Source organism: Hydractinia symbiolongicarpus, chromosome 14, assembly GCF_029227915.1.
Source record: "Hydractinia symbiolongicarpus strain clone_291-10 chromosome 14, HSymV2.1, whole genome shotgun sequence".
Lineage (NCBI taxonomy): Eukaryota > Metazoa > Cnidaria > Hydrozoa > Anthoathecata > Hydractiniidae > Hydractinia > Hydractinia symbiolongicarpus.
Window position 1 is genome coordinate 4,335,521 of NC_079888.1, and position 21,301 is coordinate 4,356,821.

General features: G+C 33.1%; 3 protein-coding genes across 6 annotated transcripts; 2 read left to right on the forward strand and 1 right to left on the reverse strand.

Annotated features, from left to right (window-relative positions):
* Window positions 1-2,132: 2,132 nt before the first annotated feature.
* LOC130625388 (uncharacterized) lies at window positions 2,133-6,714 on the forward strand. 3 transcript variants are annotated; one of them, XM_057440475.1, is made up of 4 exons: window positions 2,133-2,578; window positions 3,333-3,425; window positions 4,230-4,868; window positions 5,194-6,714. In XM_057440475.1, the coding sequence occupies exon 4, from the start codon at window positions 5,544-5,546 to the stop codon at window positions 6,576-6,578; it is 1,035 nt and encodes a 344-aa protein (XP_057296458.1). In that variant the 5' UTR covers window positions 2,133-2,578; window positions 3,333-3,425; window positions 4,230-4,868; window positions 5,194-5,543; the 3' UTR covers window positions 6,579-6,714. The 3 variants fall into 3 exon arrangements, with proteins under 3 accessions (XP_057296458.1, XP_057296459.1, XP_057296457.1); XM_057440476.1 differs by lacking the exon at window positions 3,333-3,425; XM_057440474.1 differs by lacking the exons at window positions 2,133-2,578; window positions 3,333-3,425 and having other exon boundaries at window positions 3,565-4,620; window positions 4,776-4,868.
* Window positions 6,715-6,718: 4 nt separating this feature from the next.
* On the forward strand, window positions 6,719-8,155 carry LOC130625392 (uncharacterized). Of its 2 annotated transcripts, none has more exons than XM_057440479.1 (2): window positions 6,719-7,080; window positions 7,313-8,155. In XM_057440479.1, exons 1-2 carry the CDS (start codon window positions 6,948-6,950, stop codon window positions 7,576-7,578), a joined length of 399 nt encoding a protein of 132 aa, XP_057296462.1. In that variant the 5' UTR covers window positions 6,719-6,947; the 3' UTR covers window positions 7,579-8,155. The 2 variants fall into 2 exon arrangements, with proteins under 2 accessions (XP_057296462.1, XP_057296463.1); XM_057440480.1 differs by having other exon boundaries at window positions 7,316-8,155.
* A 2,081-nt stretch (window positions 8,156-10,236) lies between these two features.
* On the reverse strand, window positions 10,237-15,723 carry LOC130625390 (uncharacterized). The gene is made up of 3 exons (XM_057440478.1): window positions 14,833-15,723; window positions 13,820-13,904; window positions 10,237-13,400 (listed from the first exon to the last, which is right to left on the reverse strand). The coding sequence occupies exons 1-3, from the start codon at window positions 14,872-14,874 to the stop codon at window positions 13,033-13,035; spliced, it is 495 nt and encodes a 164-aa protein (XP_057296461.1). The 5' UTR covers window positions 14,875-15,723; the 3' UTR covers window positions 10,237-13,032.
* Window positions 15,724-21,301: the final 5,578 nt, after the last annotated feature.

The window sequence follows — 21,301 nt, forward strand, 5'->3', positions numbered from 1 at the left end:
TTTCACTTTCCTTTAAGAGATTTTTATCCCAGCCAACTTTCGCCAATCAGATTCTTACTCCGCCACACCTCTGGGGGTTTGGCTGCAGTTAGCTAACTCTGGCTAACACATAACAAACACAGTTAGCTGTAACAAAGTTTTACTAAATCTTTTAGTGTAATATCGAATCTAAAGTTTATTGGTTTAATGAGACAACAGCCTCGATTAACCTTTGATACTTACAGTTTACTTTTTGCTCACAATAAATTCTGTAACGACAGGCTGTGAAGTGTATTTTTATTGAAAACAATGTTGAAAGAAATAGTTTTGCACCTGCACTGCGCACTGATGTAAACACTTCACACAAAGATGCACTAAGCGATCATCCTGGTGTCACGACTGATTTTTGAACATTGACGGATACTTATTCTGCAAAATAAAAATTCCTGATCGACTGTTTTTGCTTTGGTAGTTTGTCAACAACAGCTTTTTTCTTTATTATTAGGATTTGATTAAAATATTAAGTGGCAGTTTCGACTAATGGTTAGTATCTAAAGCTCTAAAAAGTATGGGACCTAAAGTTTAACATACAGGTGTTTAATAAATAAATATAAAATCTGAAGAACTATAATAGTAAATGTCGCATTGAAAAAAAGGCGTTTGGAAAAAATAAGACGGGGGAGGGCGAAATCCGCCCCCCTCCTCCCCATAAATAGGGTTAATAAGATTTTTATGCAAAAGCAAAAGACAATTTTTATCGGCGGGCTTAAATTAATGCTAAATTGTTCAATGTTCTATAAATACTAAAACAATAATTTTTTTATTTCGGTAAATTCTTCATTTAAAGCATTTCAGGCCCTATATTATTTAATTCCATCTATAATTCATTTTATTATCTCCTTCTTTAAATGACGTTTAAACTTGATCATCATAGGGGCGAAATGATTGGTTAAATAATTATAAAAACGTATGCAAACACGAAGCGTCAGCGGAAATAATTTTAGTATGATGGGCAACAATAGATAACTTCTGAGGCATACCGTTCTAGACAGGAAATTTTTCATGGATTGGACGAATTTCCAAAAATTATAAACTTTTAAATATTTAAGAATTTTCTTAGAAAAAAATTTATCAGCCAATAAAAATGTTAGAAATGCATCACGTGTATAGAGATTGGAATAAAATTCGGATACCATCGCATTCAAGATGGTGCCTGATATGAATTAAATTTTCCTGTCCTGGTAAAAAAATATCTCCAAAAAACTTTCTTGTCCAACAAGTTGAGATCGGCCTTTTGGTTATAAAACTTAGCACACTTAAAGAAATTCTCCTTAGAAAAGATTAAAAGCTAAATATTATTTTGATGATGTCATTATGTTTAAAAATGATGTCATACATGTTTAAAAAGGGTTTTTTTTCGAGTTTTGCAATAAGTTTGACTTTCTCAAACATTATTGACGATACGGCCTTAACTCTTGGTGGACTTGTAAACGAAGAAAAAAAATTATTACTGTTTTTGACTTCCGCCGGCGAGGGCGGAATCTTTAATATCGCCTGGGAAGATAGAGAGAGAGAGATAGATAGATAGATAGATAGATAGATAGATAGATAGATAGATAGATAGATAGATAGATAGATAGATAGATAGATAGATAGATAGATAGATAGATAGATAGATAGATAGATAGATAGATAGATAGATAGATAGATAGATAGATAGATAGATAGATAGATAGATAGATAGATAGATAGATAGATAGATAGATAGATAGATAGATAGATAGATAGATAGATAGATAGATAGATAGATAGATAGATAGATAGATAGATAGATAGATAGATAGATAGATAGATAGATAGATAGATAGATAGATAGATAGATAGATAGATAGATAGATAGATAGATAGATAGATAGATAGATAGATAGATAGATAGATAGATAGATAGATAGATAGATAGATAGATAGATAGATAGATAGATAGATAGATAGATAGATAGATAGATAGATAGATAGATAGATAGATAGATAGATAGATAGATAGATAGATAGATAGATAGATAGATAGATAGATAGATAGATAGATAGATAGATAGATAGATAGATAGATAGATAGATAGATAGATAGATAGATAGATAGATAGATAGATAGATAGATAGATAGATAGATAGATAGATAGATAGATAGATAGATAGATAGATAGATAGATAGATAGATAGATAGATAGATAGATAGATAGATAGATAGATAGATAGATAGATAGATAGATAGATAGATAGATAGATAGATATATTCACAGTTACTCTCCTGACCGAAAACAGTACCGAATCCTACTGTTTTAGGTTACGTTTTCTACGTCGGTTACCTTTCCTACGTACGACGGTTACGTTTCCTACCCAGCAGTAGGTTACGCTTAGGTTACGTCGGTTACCCACGACATGGCGGTTACGTTTTCTACGTCAACGCGCATGTGCAAATATTAAAAATAAATCATAAGGGCGGCTTGCGGCGTGAAAGATACTCTCAGTTAAGGATTGTTGTTGTTGTTTTTTAATCATATCAATCAGATATAAGAAACAGAAAAGCTTTTTTTCTTTGGTAAGTTTTATTTTGTCATTTAACAGTTTTAAATGTTGTAAATGCTTATGTAAATATATTTTTTGTGGGCAACCAAAGTGCATAGCTAGCTAACGTTTTGTAGCTAGTAACACCCCAAATAGCAATCTGAACTTTTTAGGTTTGTTCAATGAAATAACATTAGTAGAATTAAAGAGCTATAGCTATGGTCATTTAACAATAGCATTATGTTCCTTGGTAGTCTTTTTGTGTAGTTAAGTATATTGCTGTAGTGTGTTTTTATATAGTCCTTATTCTCATGTTGGTATTTTGATATGACCTCTGAGCGTTTGTTTAAAAGCTCATTTTATTTTCACTAAATTTATTCTTACTTATGTTTTTCTTGTTTCTTTAAAGACAATAGCCATGCTTGAAGTTGTTTTTCGAGAGACTCACACCTATTTGTTTTTAAAACATTTTGTTTATTTTTCTCTTGTTTTTTAAAAATAATGACCATGCTTGAAGTTGTTTTTCTGGAGACCCCACACACTTGTTTTAAACAACCAGTGTTGTTTATAGATATATTATTCCTAATCAAAATGATATCAAATCATAACAAAAGCTGTTATAAATTATTGTTAAAAAAGTGTGTTGTCTGTTGTACCCATGCTTTCAAAGAACTTATATCACCGGTTTTTATTATGATAATTTAGTTAAGTACACAATTAAGCTTTCTTTTATATCACACTGCAGTTGTGCTTTGCTCAAGTATTTCATATATATTTTACATTGTCAGAATAAAAAAAATCATTTTTCAAGTTGGAATTGTCAAAGCAGGTCACAAGAAAAGTAGGAAGCATATTTTATCATGAGTTTTGGTAATAGTAAGGTAAACAACAGTCTTTTGTGTATATACACCTATTATATATATACTATTATATACCTTTTTCTTGTTCTTAACAGTATATCTTTATTTCTAGGAAGTTTTGTATCGACAATTAGTGAAAATATATATGTGTACAATTTCTGCAAAAGTCAATTTATGAAAATAAGTCTTTCCTGCAAAAAGGTTTATTTGTTAAAATTAATCAACATGAATTTTTAGCAAAACAAAAAGATTTCTGAATCTTGTAAGCAGCTTTAATTGAAAGCTATATAAATCCCAAATAATTTATAAGGACCTAAACTAAAATTGCAAACTAATTCACTGCAAAGCAAGTTGAAATTATTCGTTTTAAACATTTATTTCAAAAATAAATTTTTGAAATTTTTTAAAATGACTAATTTGTGAAAATTATTCTTTACGGAAGGTAATTTTTAATATAATTAATATAAACTGGCTAATATAATTAATATTATTAATATATTTAATATAAACTGAATTATATACAGAAATATCATATTCCACATATTATGGAATCACACAATCCATACTCACATCATCATCATCATTCTCGGCTTAAGGTCCGTTTTCCATGCTAGCATGGGTTGGACGGGGTATATTAATGACCCTCTTCCAATCTGATCTAAACTGTGTTAGATCTAAACTCAACTTCCTTTGTATCAACTCACCTTTTTAACATATTTTTAAAACTATATGTAGCTGTGTGGATGTCTTTTTAATACAGTTGGCACAAAGTGTGTGAATTTGTTTTTGACAATGGTAAATATATGTGTATACATTTTTATATAGCGAAATCTTCAAGAATCATTTGTATTGGTTGGTACCATAACAGTTATTACAAGGAATGGGACTGATGGCATGGCCTATTCTATTATCTTGGGAAAAAAATGGTAACGATTGGAAAGTAAGTATGGCACACATTTTTCTAAACACATTGTTACTTATTATAATTTTTTATAACAAAAATAAGGAAATTTTCAGCTAGGTTTTTTGTCAAATTTTATAGTGATGTTGATAGTGACATCAGGGTACGAAGTAAAAATGTTGAGGCGCTTCATTGCAAATTAAAAGTCATTGGAAAAAACGATGAAAGTCTTTCTTTTATTGTCAGGTCTATAATCAGGTTTTGATATTGTTTGTTTCAGGTTAAAACATCGTCTACGTCAAATAGTTTAGAAAGGTATGTTCATTTCTTTTTTAATATGTACTGAAATTGCTGTATAACCATCTAATTTAAGATTAAATTAAGAATTGAAGTTGCGCATATAAGAAAGAGTCTGCAGCCTTAACTGTTACTAATTTTAGATTCCTTAAATTCTTTTATCCTTGCCTTAGTATGTTGATGAGAGAAAATATCAGGTTGAAGAAGAAAATTTCAGAGCTCGAGAACCAACTTTCAACAGACTCTACAAGCTTACCTATAGAAAAGTATGATTTTTACTGCCATATACTATTTACAACATGTAGATTTTTGTTTCTCCTATCTCCTTTATTCGAATTATATTTTAAATGTATTCAAATTATTATTTGAAAGTAAAAGAGAAAAAAAATTAGCTAAACCAGAAATTCGAACAAAAATATTCTGCAAAAGCTTCATTCTGCCGAAAATCTTAGTTTAAATGTAATATATTCCTGCGAAATTCAACTCGTGCAAGACATATTGCAATTAAAATACTAAGAAGAAATTTCTGTTTCCCACCGTTTTCTTGCAGTCTCAAACTATGTTAATTTAATTGTTTGAATTGTTTCATAGAAACCGCAAAAAATGTCCATTACAGTCATGTGATAGTTGTGTTACAAATTTATCTCGGCACATGATAGAAGTACACTATTGGCCCCAGAGTAAGGCAAAAAATTGCGTTGGCATATACGGATTGAGGAAACCAGGTGTTAGGTTTTAGGTTGTCGAAACAAAAGAATGAGTTTGCACCTCCAAGACGTCCACAAACTATCAAAAGGACCTTACTATTATAGTATGTTGAAATTAGCCAGGGTGTGTGACGTTGCATCAAACAACGAAGTACACATATGACATCCATCCCTGCCAAGAATGTCGCCACTGATGATCGCCACTGATCCGAAGTAACAGATTCGGATAGTGACATGGAAGATGACGAAGTGGTTGACTCTGCTGAAATTTTAGAGAGGTTTGTGACATATAAAATTTCAGTTGATGGAGGGAAGAGTTGCCAAAAGAGTGCTATTCAGTCAAAGCAGCAATTGAGAGATATTTGGGCAGCTTTGGATTCCTCATATCCCAGTGATTTAGTCAGAATTCGCGACACCTTTTTGACAACGTATGCCGAAAAGACAAAGGAATACAAAGCTTTAACCATTAAACGGTATATTTTGTCACTGCCACACTTCTATGACTTTCTCCTTACTGAGGAGATCCATCTACCTGGAATAGCACCAGATATGATTTTAAGGATGAAAGTTAGTGTATCTCGATGGAGCAAATCTAATAATGGAACGGTAGAGATACAGCAGCTTGAGAGACAGATGGAGGAGCAACAAGTGCTTATCACGCCTGAGCAGATCCAACGGTATGAGGAGTCTGCCAGTGCAAAGGAGGCTATCTCGATAATTAAAAATTTTCGTAGCCCTTACCGAGAAAACACCTTGTCTCGTCAAGAATATGCGTGTATACTGGATTTTCTCATAACGGAAATAACTATAATTAATTGTCAGAGGTCTGGCGTACCTAGCAACATGAACATCGATGAGGTGAAGGCTGCTGTATTTCGTGATGGTAAATATATTATTAAAGTAAAACGTCACAAGACATTTAGGAAACACGGTCCTGTTAATCTGTGTACGAGAGAAAACTTGTACCAACAGCTCTTAATTTTTTTCGATTCAATTCGCAGTCAGATACACAGTGACTTTGAAAATGTTTTTGTTTCATATAATGGCAAGATGTTAGAATCTGGAGCAATATCGAAACAAATTAATAGCACTTGGAAAAGGTCCGGTGTTTATGGTGAAAATGATCCGCCAGTGAGGATAAACATCACTTCAAATATATTTCAAAAGTCTGGATCCACCATCATTGAAGATAAAAATCCAAGTGAAGCTCCATATGTTGCTAGCCTGTTGACGCACTCTGAGAGCACCTCAAAAAATACTACCGTTTGATAGAAAAGGAAAAGTATGCCCTTAAGGGTACAGCTGCCTTGGAGGAAACTTTCAACAAACGTGGCAAAACAAATATTTACGAAAAAAAGAAAACGTGGACTGATGCCGAAGTCGGGGAGTTGGAGACTCTATTTAAGCAGTTTTTGACTGCGAAATCTGTCAGAATTGGCGATGTACGTAATCTACGTGCAAAGTTTATCCATCTTATTCATTTGTCTGATAGGCAGATTTTAGATAAATTGAGAAGCTACTGGCGCTATGGAGTCACGGAAGAGGAGAAAGGTAGGTTAAAACTATCGCATTTTTCTTCTTATATGTTGTATTGGTGACTTTTATTTGTTTTACGTTAGTATAAATATAAAGATTTTCATGAAAATTGTGCCTATTTTTTTATTAAATTTAAAAGAATTCATTTCCTATCTTTTAATAGATGGTAATGATGCTGTTGACAACTCATGCTCCTCTATTGCAACTGAATACAAACAATCTGTGTCAAAAGGAGGTATGTTTGTGTTGTGCTACTTGCTAGCTTAATTGATTTTGAAAAAAGCGCTGAAGCTTTCACAGGCAGAAACTCGCGAAATGCAATTTTTTTGTGAAATTTACAATTCGCGAATATTTCTGTTGCGAAAGTTTATGCACTTAAAGCAGCCCGATCCAATATTTCTTTAGTTAAGGCTTAATAGTGTGTGGTGTGCTCTTGTTGCGAAAACACAATTTTGTTTTTGATATAGTAGATAAGCATCATGGTGAAAACGAAGATGTTGACGAAGAAAGTGAAGATGATGATTGTGAAAATACAGTTTCTGGGAAGGAAAAAATTTTCTTGAATGTTGAAGCTAACATCATTGTCGAAAAGTGTGCCGAGATCATTCGTTCTGGACCAATATCCATCAATAGAGTAGAACGTGCACTCGAATCAAGCTCTGTTGGAAAACGTGTACTACAAAACTTTGACATGTCGCAAATACAAACAAGGCTTAAATATGAGCGCTTGTAGTACAGAAAAAGTTCCAGGAGAAAGTGTTTCTAAACTGTTTTATTTCTACCTTTACTGTACGAAACATTTAACTATAATTTGGTGTAGTTTCGCACACTTTTAATTATTTTTCCCACTATTAAACGCTCCTCATTGTATGTATCGAGAATGTTTTCATTTTCTTTGAATTCTTATGGTTCGTTAAAAAAAAGATCTGTAGCGCACGTTTTAATTCTTAACGGTGCTGAGACAAGAGTATGGATTAAAATAAGTACCATTTGTTAAAAATAGTTATATCGTTTTGCAGTATACAAGTTATGTTTTATGTGCATCACTTGACATTTTTATGTATGTTATTTTTCTATATATATATTTAGTTATGCAAAAACAATGAACAAAATTTCCTTAATTTGCTACATTATTCATCATTCACCCTAACATCGTTTGCTTATAACAAAAAACGTGTACCTTGTGAATCCTTATTACATTGCCTTTATCGTTATGAGTGTTATGAGTCGCCGTTAGGGAGAACTGCCATGTGCCTAGGTGATGCCACGTAACTCGTGAATTTTTTGAATAAGTAACTAAAAACAGTCAATAAATGCACCATTAAGCGCCCTTGATGCTCGTTAAGGGAAAATGGGCGTTTTGAAAAAAGAAGTATAAATGTTATACTACCGTAGGGGAGAAATATTAAATGGGGTTCCTAACCGGAAAAGGTGCCACATCTAGCTAAATTTAGTACTTAATAAGTCGGTTAGAAATCACGAAATTATAACGAAAAGTATCAGCTAAACTCCAGGAACGGTCTATTTAATTTTGCAACAGCATTCTGTAAAGTACCCTGCAGTAAAGAGCGGGAGTGTCCTCATCTGTTTAAAACAAATTGGAATAAAAACAAAAATATCCTTTCAAATAAATACGCAACATACTGTCATAAAAGTGAGGGAAAGTCGAGAATAGTAACAATGGTCATTTATTGCAGCGTGTGCCAAGAAGGTAAAATAATGTCCCGGTTAATGGCGCAGCACTATTGTTAGGTCACGCTACTATATTTTTAACATGTTCGAGTCTGTAAATAACGCATCCGTATTATAACTTGAACAGCACGTTATTATAAAAACTGTGGGTAATACAATAGCAGTTTTGACCACTAACAATTATACTTGCGATATTATGATTTGGCTTTTATATATAGACAGCAAGACAAAGCAGACATCAAAGCACAAATTTAAGTAGCGTTATTAAGATTATTCTTCTTCTCCCAAAACAAATCTTGGAGATAAAGGATGACGCAACAATCAACAATAGTTCAATATTTATTATTCTTTCTAAACATTGTTAAATAGGAAATTATGTTGGAAATTGTATACGTCGTCATTGCGTAGCAATCTCAAAGGTTTTCCCAACCGAAAAAAGCGATAAGAACCTCTAGTTTGGCTATTACAGAGTACGGTGGTTTTTATCCTGGAGTAGGAGGCAATTACAATAAAAGTGATCGTCTTCGTGCAATGATCTCACACTGACGCTGCTGTTATAAACTTTACTTGTATTACTCGTACTTGTACATTATTCACGATGGATTTTAACGATTTCAGCCAGCGCGAAATACCAACGTTTACCAAAAAGTAGTTGTTTTTTGTGTTTGTCAGGAAGATGTGAAAAGAAGTGCTAAAAGTTATAAATGACAACGAAATTATATGTAAAAAATTCTTTGAAAACGGGAATATTGATTAAAAAAGCTGACGTCAGCATAAAATATTGCTGACAGTCATCGTCTAATGCATAAATTTTGTTTGTCTTGTGTTATCTAGAAATTATTCCTACAAACGTTATGAAATATAAGCCAACACACGATAAATTTTGTTTAGGAAAATGTTTTGCCCAACAACACCCACCTTCTAGCGGTAATGCACTACCGCATCCCCCTTCCCTCAATATACTAGCCTCAACTTTGGTTGACGACACATAATCAAAAAATTAATAGAAACACCTTTCACATAATAACCTCCTCTTGTTATGTCTATCACCGTTTTGTTTCTTACAAAGACAATACGAAAACTAGAGTGCACTAAGATCGTTTTTCCGATTCCGCGCCGTAGGAAAAGTCTGCGACCTTTCCACTTCCATGCTGTGATAGATCGTAAGACAGCAACACCAAGATGAAAGAGATAATACTACGTTAATTCTTAGCACATATATTTATTTTACATGGGCTAATAAAGAGATTCTCTTTCATATACCTTCATAGACACAAAAAGGGTTAATATGCGCAATTTTTATACTCAGGTCGATAACGTAACTCATCGATAGAATATTAAGAATACATCCGACTAGAAACAGAGTAGCAATATCAAAAAGAAATTATATAAACACAATTTCAAACTTAAAAAGTATTTAACCACATGATTTGATGAAGAATAATCAAAATTTAAGAAAGTTTTGTTGTTGTTGTACATATCTTGAAAAGGTTACGTTAACTACGTGTTAAATTTTCGAGGGTACCTCTAACAGACAGGTCCAGAAATCCTAATTGAAGTGACTACACGTCAAATCCTTTGGTACGAATGCCAGTGTATGTTAGCAGAATGTTCATGTGTAATTTCAAGATTTTTTGACACAGTACGTTTACACAGTGACAGTGCAAACATGAAGCCCCCAAAATTGCAAAAAGACCTACTTTTAAAAAGATAAGGGGTATGTTATGTATGTGATTGCACTCGAATTTTTTTTTTAAAAAATCGTTAAAAACTGGATAATGGCGAATGGTGGTAATTAATTAGGGGGCTATTTTGGTGCGTGGTAGGATGATCTTTACCCATATAATCAATATTTTCCCATACCACGCCCTAATTCTACTTACCACGACGTAGGTTACGATTCCTACTATCTTAACTTTAGCTTACTCATTTTTTTTTTAATCGCAACACTTTTACAAAACTTTTAGGTTTTCTTGTTGCAAATTTATTAAAAAATATAAAATAACCTTTGGCAGCCCTTCAAACATCACGCGCGGTTTTATAATATGACTTTTCTTTGAGGTAGAAAACGTAACCTATTTACCTATACAGATAGATAGATAGATAGATAGATAGATAGATAGATAGATAGATAGATAGATAGATAGATAGATAGATAGATAGATAGATAGATAGATAGATAGATAGATAGATAGATAGATAGATAGATAGATAGATAGATAGATAGATAGATAGATAGATAGATAGAGACAACCCAGAGCCTGGACGCCTAAAACTTATCCAGGCTAAAGCTTAAATCCTCGTTTTGACAGATTCTTTTCTGAGAACGAGGCTAAATTGAGTTTTAAGCCATTTCCCTCTGTACAATTTTGCAAGCACGTAGACTAAAGCTAATTATTCATGAATTTTAATTTAGAGGAATTGTTGAGGCTGAATATTTTTGGTGAAAGATTTATAGCTATAAAATCGTGTTTCATGTGTCATAAAAGAAAAAAATAAGAATATGTTGTTTGAAAATAAACTTTCCTAACTGATTATGTCAAAAAAAAATAAAAATGTTGTCACCTTTAAAGATATTTTCCTAGCTGTTTCTCAGAGAAAAAGAGAAAATAGATAAATTTTCAGCCTTGCCGTTGTTTTCATTTTGCTTTTATTGTTCATTAATTTTCAGGTTTATTATTTTTCTTTTAAAAATTGTTCTTATAAAGAAATGAAGTTTATGTAAGTTAAGTTAGCTATGATTTACAGTTACAATAATAATCAAAAATTGAATTTTAAAATTTTAGAATATACAATGATTTTGTTCCCCCATATTACTCAGTCCTCTTCAAAGTTCAGTACTTTTTCAGATTATTGGTAATGGCGGAAATCTTTAAGCCACAGGGCTTCTTGTCTCTCTATTTAACGCCTACTCTCAATTAAATCCTTATCCAATAAACGCCCACAGTAAGACATCATAAACCGTATTAAACGCCCACTCTCTATTTAACGTCCCTCTTTAATTAACGCGCATTAAATATTTATGTAAAGGGGCGTTTATTAGAATTTTACACTTAAATCGAACTAGTGATAAGTAGACAGTTACAAAAGTTTAAAATCAAGAAAAGCAAGGAAACAAATTAACGAAGGAGCAAATAATCGAGTCATTCCAAGGATGTGCTCTAAATCTCAAAGCTGACGGCAGTGACGATGGCTTAATTCACTGCTTAAAAGAAAAACAACCATGCTTTGCTGGTAAACAGATATTGAAAGATCAAATGACTCTGTTAAATGATCAGAACCTCGATGAGGAGCCATTCGCATCAACAGACTCCGATATCGACGAAGCAAATGCTTAATTCAACATAATAGATCAAGACGACGATGAGGATGATTTTGTAGAAAGGTTTTTTAAATGATTTTTTCAAAAAAATGAAACCTATTACTGGAAAACAATTTTCAAGTAATGGATATTTGTTTTCAATTGTTTTCAATAAACGCCTTCTCTCTAATTAACGCCCCTCTCCAATTATCGCGCACCCTAAAATCTCGAAAATTAATTAAATGTCAAGGGCGTCTATTAGAGAGATTACGGTACATATATGAAAAATGATGAATGTTAATATAGTTTTCCTAAAAATATTGTTGTTCAAGTCATTATACTTGGTACATGTTTCGAATATGACATTTATATTTGTTCGAGGTAAAGAAAGCTATGTAATGACATCGTTGGGATCAGAAATGACGTCATATCGCTTAATCGATATTAGTTTCAAATTTAATCTGTATTTTATCTGCAGGACCCACGTGTCTCTTTAGCAACACCTTAGTAATCACCTGGTAACGAACACACGTGTAATAAAGAATTATAGAACTAATGCAACATGTGACAAAAATCATACAGTCAAGTTAGCACATTTTAAAATTTACAAAAATTAACCCCATGCGGAAAACGAAATACTCCTCCCCTTGCAATAAAGCCGCGGGCACTTAATGCCGACCTCCCCCCGCTCCCGGTACTACTAAGGTTAAAAAACAGCTATCCAAAGGACTCTGCACTTTTATTTTTACCAACTAAATTTAGATAACTAAAAAGCTGATAAAAAATCAGGTCGAAAGCATAAACTGGCTATCAACAGTCAATCCAAACAAATGATATTCAAGACAATTATGACGAAGCTTCTAAAAAATCGGTTTTGTTCTTCTTCTTCTTCATTAGTTAATTTGTTACATTTCACAAATACATTCAAACTGTTTCGTGCTGGTATAGGTACACATGCTCTGTTTATATGGTTAACCTCTCGTTAAGATTATATTCCTGTTGGCATCACTACAGACTTTAATTGCTGAAATTCTGTATGAAACAAACCGTGCTAGTAATAGGAGAGGATATCACGAAATAAATTCGTTAAATTGGAATTTCCTTTAATGAAGTTTTTCACAACTCAATAGCTGTGTATCAATGTTAGACTGTGTTTCACTGTGTTAGACTGTGTTCCACACTACTCGACAAATTTCAAAGGACGTCGTTGACGGCGTGAAAAACTGTTACAATCATTGCAAGAGAGTAGCAAATCATTTGCACTATTAAAAATAAAAATGACAACATAAACACCGAACTATTGCATGCATGCTCTTGTGAATATAACTTCCAATTGGTAAAAACCCAAATGCTTCCAATGACATGCCAAACCACCAAAAAACAGACGAAGATAATTATACCCATCATGCCACTTCGAAATAAGGCTGTCGGTTTTTCTTCATCATTACAACACAGTAACAAACAGAAAAATAGGATAACGAAACATATCGAAACTCCGCCCTGAACAGTAAGAAATATCGGTATCATCTCTTCCACTGGACATTGATCCCAGCTCTTTATACCTAAATATAATAACTTTATACTATTTTATCATACAGCGTGGTGCGTGGCCTAGTAGTTATTGGATTCGCTTCGCAGTCACAAGGTCCGTGGCTCGGTTCACAGCACGGTTATGTTTAGAAAGTGGCTTTACTACAGTTATGGGTCAACCTATTCTATGCCATGCAATGTAAGAAGGCAATGCCGGTGTATACCTAATGTATATATTCAATGCACAGGACCCACATTGAGAACACTGTTTCCAACACTGAAGTGGCTATATCCTGTATAAATATACGGAATAATAACAATAAAAATAATAATAACAAGTTATCAGACAATATTGCAGGAAAATATCGTGTTTTCTATCTAACAACATGGTGGCTGCTGAACTGGCCTAAAAATTTATGGACAGATAAGCATAACAAAATATGCGACTTACCATATGCAAATGCAAACGGACTAGTTATAAAGTTGACTAATAGCCATATTATAATCAATAGTGAAAGCAGACGTTCGCTTGTACCCTAAAGGAGGAAAAGAATATAGTTAAACAGCCGCCAGTAGAAAATAAATGTACCAACTGTAAATGACTTCAAAATACTAAACCGTTTTTTTTTATCCAGCTTCATGTCAGCCTTCCATGAGATTGTTAGTCCTTTCTTTAAAGTTTGTTTACAAACTAAGAACGAAGCAGCAAATAAACACACAGTTTCTATATTGCAACACTTGTAGGTTCCTGAATACCTTATGACCAATCTTTAGGACCGCAGACTAAAGTGTACACTGGCCACTAACAAATTTACTGTCAGGCTAATTTTTATTAAAATGTTCTCATTTTGATCTGACTAAAGTCAAACATCTAGTTTTTCATCTTTACTAAAGAACTCTGACGTTGACAAGAGGGATTTACGGCCATGAAGAACATACACATCAACGTTTTCTTTCTAAATGATTGGACATTTTTATTTACCAGGGATTCTATTTTAGTTGGGGCAACTAATTCTATGTGTTAGTGAAAAAAAGTATTCCCTGGCAAACCTAAACCCTAGTTTCTTTTTCCTTCATGAGATATCCACGCCAATATTGGCGTCTTCTCAAGAAAGCCAAAATACCAAGATGTCATGAATATTACCACTCAACTTTTAGATATCTAAGATAATACACAAAGGATTGAATTTTCCTTATTTAGCAGTGCCCATCGTTAAAGGCTAAAATATCTGTTTCAGTAACGAAAGATTTTCTGCAAAACTTCATGTTTTTCTTTAGATTTGTCAAAAAACACCTCATGCGTTTAAAGTTTAACTCAAACATGCTAAAATGGTACTTAGGGAATAAAAACGATAACCTATCATTCACGACATTGTAGAATATTAAAAAAGACTAGGTAAGACATCTGTTGCAATTTTTACAAACAAAAATATTCCTTATATATCCCCATACTTGCCAACTTACCGATGGTTGGGCCACTACCTGATAGTATGATTTTCTTCTCATTTTTTACACATTAAAAAAACTGTTTCTTGTACTGTGAAAAACAACTAACGTTTTTCAACGTTAAGAAACAGGCGTTTTTCAGCTGTTAAAAATCTCACTTATCAATTGTTTGATATATGAGATGTACCGTTTTAATCTTCTTATATTGCATACGAGAGCTGTTGTCTTTAATCATGCGCTGTTTTTGACTATCTTAAGCCGTTTAAATACCGCATCAGCAAAATATAAAGGAGTCCTATAAGCGATAAGATATTCTTATTTGCAAAAAAAAAATAAAGCAAACGTAGTCACTCAAAGAAATACAAAAGCAATATTTCGCGAATCTAGCAAAAGTTGCTGCAAATTCCAATATTTACTTGGGTGATATTTAATAACGAGTTCAGTTGTGTTTAACCTTTCTATTTTCGTAAGGTATATCTATACTCTCCTATTATTACAGCTACTTAATATTATAATAGTTGTCACGGAATTATTTAATTTCCATAGTTTTTAAGCACTCTTTAAACAACATTAGTTACTTAATTAAGTTACATGCACTCAAAAAAAAAAAAGGAAGTTCGCTTTAGCAATGGCTGAAATCATTGGCTACGCAATTCTTTGATTTTAGTGTTATAATGTTGAAGTCACAAGTTAAATTTCCTCTTAATGTTATTTTTTTAATGTGCTGCCATTATGAAAAATGTGTCCCTACAAGCGCTTTACTAGTGCCCAGACTGCGCTGTATGAAAGTCGGTAATGGGTACTTTTTGCGTGTGTTGCTGGCTTGTAGGAGATTAAATTAAAAATAGTCTAAGTTGTTTGTGCAGGGAAAGATTGAATATCAATTTTTAAAAAAAAATTTAATTTGGCTACTGCCAAGTAATTAATGCAAGATAGTGGAATAAATCAGCTATCTTGCATTAATTACTTGGCAGTAGCCAAATTAAATTTTTTTTTAAAACGCAATTTTTATCTTCAATGAGATCAAGAGATGAAAAAACTGATCTAATCTCTCATTTATTACTTTTAGAGCGTATATTGGCGCTTTTACGAAAATATTTAAAACGATCAAGATGTTTGAGAAAATGAATAAGTTAATTAGAATTAAAGTTAAAATTTAATTAAAAAATAATATCACACTTTTGAAGGCCGTTAAAATTAATTTTTTACACTCATCAAATACCTAGACTTTTATTTTATTTTGTCAGAACGGAGATGCCAAAGATTATAAAAAAATGTCTATTAAAGGGAATGTCGCAACATTTAAAGCTAGCACGTCATAAGAACGAGGTTGAAAACCCCTTTATTAAAAAACAAGCGTTTCGAAATCTATTTTAGCCCTTAAACAACATGTATCCGTTCTGAAAAGAATCTTTTCTTGGATCAAGCACCTTCAGAACTTTAACCCTGAGAAGCCATGGGACAGATTCTTTTCAAATTTTTACCGTTAAAAGGCTTCATTTACCAACGTAAAACAACTAAATATATAAATATAACATATGTAACACGCAAAAAATATATAATAATTAAAAAAAAACATTTAACCTTAAAATATTAGTAACTAACAAATGCTTAAGAAGTTCTTGCATTAACATTCTTTCGCCCTCATCTCCGAGTTGGGCTGCCTAATTCTTCTCTTAACGTTTCCAATTTTATTTCTCTCTCTCTCTCTTCTAACAACAAAAAAGTTAGTAAATAACACATGTTAAAAACAGTGAGATTTGAAAATTAAAAACTGTCGAGAAAGAGACATTCAAATCAATCATTTTGTGTGATTTTGACATTCAATTGTGCGAACAAGGAGGAGGGTGTACATTATCAAGGATAAAAACGTATCACGTTTTTGACAGAAGTCATGAAGGTAAAGTACGCATGTGGTAAAGTAATTGTTTCTTTCTACTGGGCTGCTTCTTCACAGTTTGGAAGTTCTTACCCACATAATCGAGGCAAAAATCCGGATTATATTTTTCAAAATGGTATTCATTTGTTATGTTTTACGTGCGTTGTCACATGCTTACTGCACAAAAGAGACAAGTCTGCTAGGGCCATTTTGAATTGCGTATCTGCTTTCTAGAAAACAGCGTTAGTGTAAATGTAGCCTCGACGAAAATAAAATAATGGCTCTGTCGCTAGAGAAACACTAATAACAACGCATTATTTTTTTTCTTTTGAAATTGCGGATTCCCAATTATGGGGAAGTGCAAAGGAAATTGTAATTAAAAAGAGCGCTCACTATGCTCTTTTTGTTGATAATTACCACGGTTTAAATGTTTTGAAGCTTAAAGTGGATATGATAATTTATACTTAATCCTTGAGATCACGTAAAGAAAGTAGCAGTCATAAAACATGATCGAAGTAAACGATGAAAGCAAAGACGATTTATTGCAGATATGTTTGTTCTTAGAAATGCTGAGTTGTATGTGTGCTTTAAGTATATTTTACAACAGTAATAACAATGGCTTGAAATTATTCTTACTTGTCACTGGAATGACCATATGTGTGACCGTCATGGCCATTCTAACATATCTTACATTGACAGTACAGTTGAACAAAAGGAGTGATAGAGGAACTTTTATAACTTGTACAGTGAAGAGTGTCGTCGAATTTATTGCGCTTATAAAAACACGGTCATACAAAAACGACCGTAAAATAGAAAATTACTTATGAGTGTGTCCTAATATCAATTAATTAGAATCTACGTAATTAGAATTGGTTTTAAATACTCATTTGTTATTATGAGGGAAATATCAGAAATGAAATATGATACAAGTTTTGTTCATACAGGAATTGTGCATTTAGTAGATATGCCAGATACCTAAAATCGTGAACAGAGTTCAACAAAGATTGGTCAAGGAATTTGACTGAAAATGTCCTTCCTAAAAGAACTAAGTTATTTAATCAATCGATTTTTGTGAGCAACGTCCCGTCTAAAAACAAGTATTATCTTGCTGTTTTGTCATCCTATTATCATTAACTTAGAGGATACAAAATCGCCAGCGCCAGATGTTTGCCGTAACAATTTTACTGTGAACTTATAAAAAGTGTTACAATAAAAGAGGCTGCGTAAAGCAAGACTTAACTTGAATCTCAACGTACGGTGAATGATCCCGTAAGTGTTTAGTTATGGCAGTGTGACTATTTCCATGGCAGTGTGACAATTTAAAAGACAATGACATCTCTCAAAACTGATGTAAAAAAAACAAGCAAGAATTGTTGATTTTCTTTTGTTATTTTTTTGTGTCAATGATTTATCGTAACTTTTTGTGCCAATGACTTCCAAACAGTATAGGAGAAACTACAATCATGTTCATAATAGTTTTGGAAAAGCCACTCTCCCCCCCCCCCCACTCTTCAGTGTTGGTTGGAGGTCTTTTCCAAAGTCACTGGCAGTAATTTGGGGCACAAATCAACGCAAAATCAACATTGACTGTAGGAGGAGAGGGGGCAAACTCTGAAAAAACCCTCAAAAGCCGTTTTCCAATAATTTATGAACATGATTGTGGTCGTTAGCCCGTGGAAAAATACACGGGTTCTCCCGTCCTTTTTACCACATTGCGTGCGTCTCGCTACTTGCGCAGCTAAGCTACCATTTTGCGTGACAGACGGACAGACGTATACGGGTATTATGATATAGACTGGTCGTTAGCCCGTGGAAAAATCCACGAGTTCGCCCGTCCTTTAAATTTACTCGTGGGAACAAAGTGAATAAAAATATATCGCATTTGATATTCGTGTTCCTGTAGCACGATTTTCTAACTCAGCGGGGGTCCGCGCAGAGACAGACAAAATACGGCTATTATTAAAGAGACTAGTCGTTAGCCCCTGGAAAAATCCACGGGGTCGTCCGTCCTGTATATATCGCATTTCGTGTTTCCGCCACGGGACACGGCTTTCACGGACACACAGACAGACAGACGACGGCTATTATTAAAGAGATGAACCAAAAGGAAAACAACATTCTATAATTAATGGCATCAACATTATCCTTTTATTTTATTTATCACATCTTGGGCTGTGTCGTCTCCATAACTGTGTCCATACAGTTTATGTTTAAATAATCCGGATCGCGTTTTTGTCTTGGCTGAACTCAGTTTTTTTGTGTTTTTTTTTTCTGTATGAATTTGCTGGTCATAGGCGAGTTTAAATCACAGATCGAGTTGAAAGACACCCCAGAGTAAAAATTAAAATTTTATTGTAAACAGTTGTTTTTTTAACGGCCTTAAAATGTAAACTATTTTTTTGATCCACATAAGCAGGTGTTTTTTGAGAAAAGACGATAGAAGAGAAGCTATTTAACATTGCAGGTTACTTTAGTAATGATAAAATAGTAGATAAGACTAGAAGTAGTAAAACTATGAGGGGTGTACATAAACTCTATTATAGCTAGAAGGGGAGCACCCAGTGCCCGCGGCAATTTTAATTGGGAAAATCTTTCTTGTGGATGGAATTCAATGTTGAGGTTTGGTGACTTTTCCTAAGTTTTATTAAAGATTCTGGCAAAAAATAATTTGGGTGAAAAAAATTTAATTTCTTGGAACTTACCGCCTCTTTTAAACAAAGAGTCTATTTCTTTTAAATTATTCTTAAAGTATTGTTTCTATAACATTTCATATATGCTAATGAATTTTTTTGTGTTACCAAGGATACATACCAGAAGATGTATATAATGCAGAGAAGAATTTTAGAATTATCAGGATCAGAAAATTTTATTTTCAAAACATTCTATGACGTCATTTCTAATCTCTATGACGTCATCAAATTATTTTTTTTTCATTTGGAATAAGTTTGTATACTAAGAATGGTTCAGAATTAATGGCCCGTGGACACTTTGTGCCCCCCCTTCTTCGGGTTACAAGGGCCAGAAAGCTCAGGTATAATAGGGTTGTGTAATATTTTCGGAGTTTTAATTGCTGCTATAAGTTTTATCGAGACTCATATCACATCGAATTAAAAAATTCACAGAAATTCACCCATTGCAACAAAGTCGATAAAAATATATCGCATTTGTCATTCGTAGCTTCCAGATTTCATGTGCAGTTAGGCATGTTTTTTAAATTTTTCTGTCGAATGTAGAATCGATACTTTGGAAGGTTATTAAAAATATTCGCAAGGGAATAGAATCTAAATTTCTCTTTTCTTTGAAAATACTCAGAAGTGACTTTCGACAGAGCGTTGTAAAACCTAGTTTGGTTGCAAGATTTTATTTTTATAGGGCATTGACAATTTTGTTGAACGTATTCGATAGATTATAAGATTAACTTTTATTACCAATCGATATAACTGATGAAGTTGTAACAATCTCTTTTGGCTAAAAGACAAAACACGGCTTTTATTACGGTAAGGTAGATTTAACTGTTTTTTCCATGCCGCTTAAGATCTTATACCCGCCCTAAAGACAGATAAGAAATCGTGCCCGCGTAAAACATGTAACCATCACAGACACAAAACCTTTTTTTCGTCATGAGTTCCTTGTCGTCTACGTGTAACCATGGTCAAAAATAATTTGCGGTCTTCAAATAAAAGTAAGGGACATAGTATTATTGCAATAGGATTTTTTTAGCTATTTCTACAAATGGAAAAAACGAATCATTTTCACAAAACGCTGCAGCCGATACTGCGTTAGAATGTTGGTTTCTGCCGCGTTCGAAACGATAAACGCTAAAGTCTGCTAAGGTTCTGAAAACTCGTGTATTTCAACACAATAACGTCAGAAAAAATAAGCATGTTTTAAGATTTTGAGACTAGCCAAATACCCTATTCTATGTCTTAAATTCTACCATCCTAAGACGCCGGAATATTTGATTTATTTTTAAACGATGTAAAAGTACAACTTCACCAGGAAGTTAAACTTTTAGTTCCAAAATTCAGCCTAGATCAAATTCAAGCTATGAGAACTTGGTTAAGCTATATATCCACCCTAAAGGGGACTCAAGAAGAAGCCTGTTCTAGAGAAAGCCCGAAAATGCTCGGCCTTAATAGGGTTAACTAATAATTTGGAAGACTCTGGTAATTACAATTAATTGTCCTAATAGACTTTACCTAATGGAATTTATATCTGCTCTGCACCTTAAGATTCAAAGTAAAGTGATTGTTTTTTGCAGAATTACTTTTTCCTTATCTCGTAAAGCGGGATCTGTTTCTTAGAAATACTATTTTACCTGGAAAAAACTTCTAAAATACATATTCCTTTTTGTCGATTGATGTTAAAGAACTGCATGTTGGACTTACTAGCTATTTTAGTCATTGTCATTCGCCTTATATTATTAGAAAGTTCTCCGTAATTTCAACTTTAGACACTATGGACACTTACAATTGTGTTGAAGTATATAAATCCAAACTGCAGCTTTTGGATCATAAATTCTAAAAACTATAACTAAAAATATTCTATAAACTCAGTAGGCTGTTGCTTCACCGTAGGATAAACAAGAACATAGCCAAATTTAGCAAA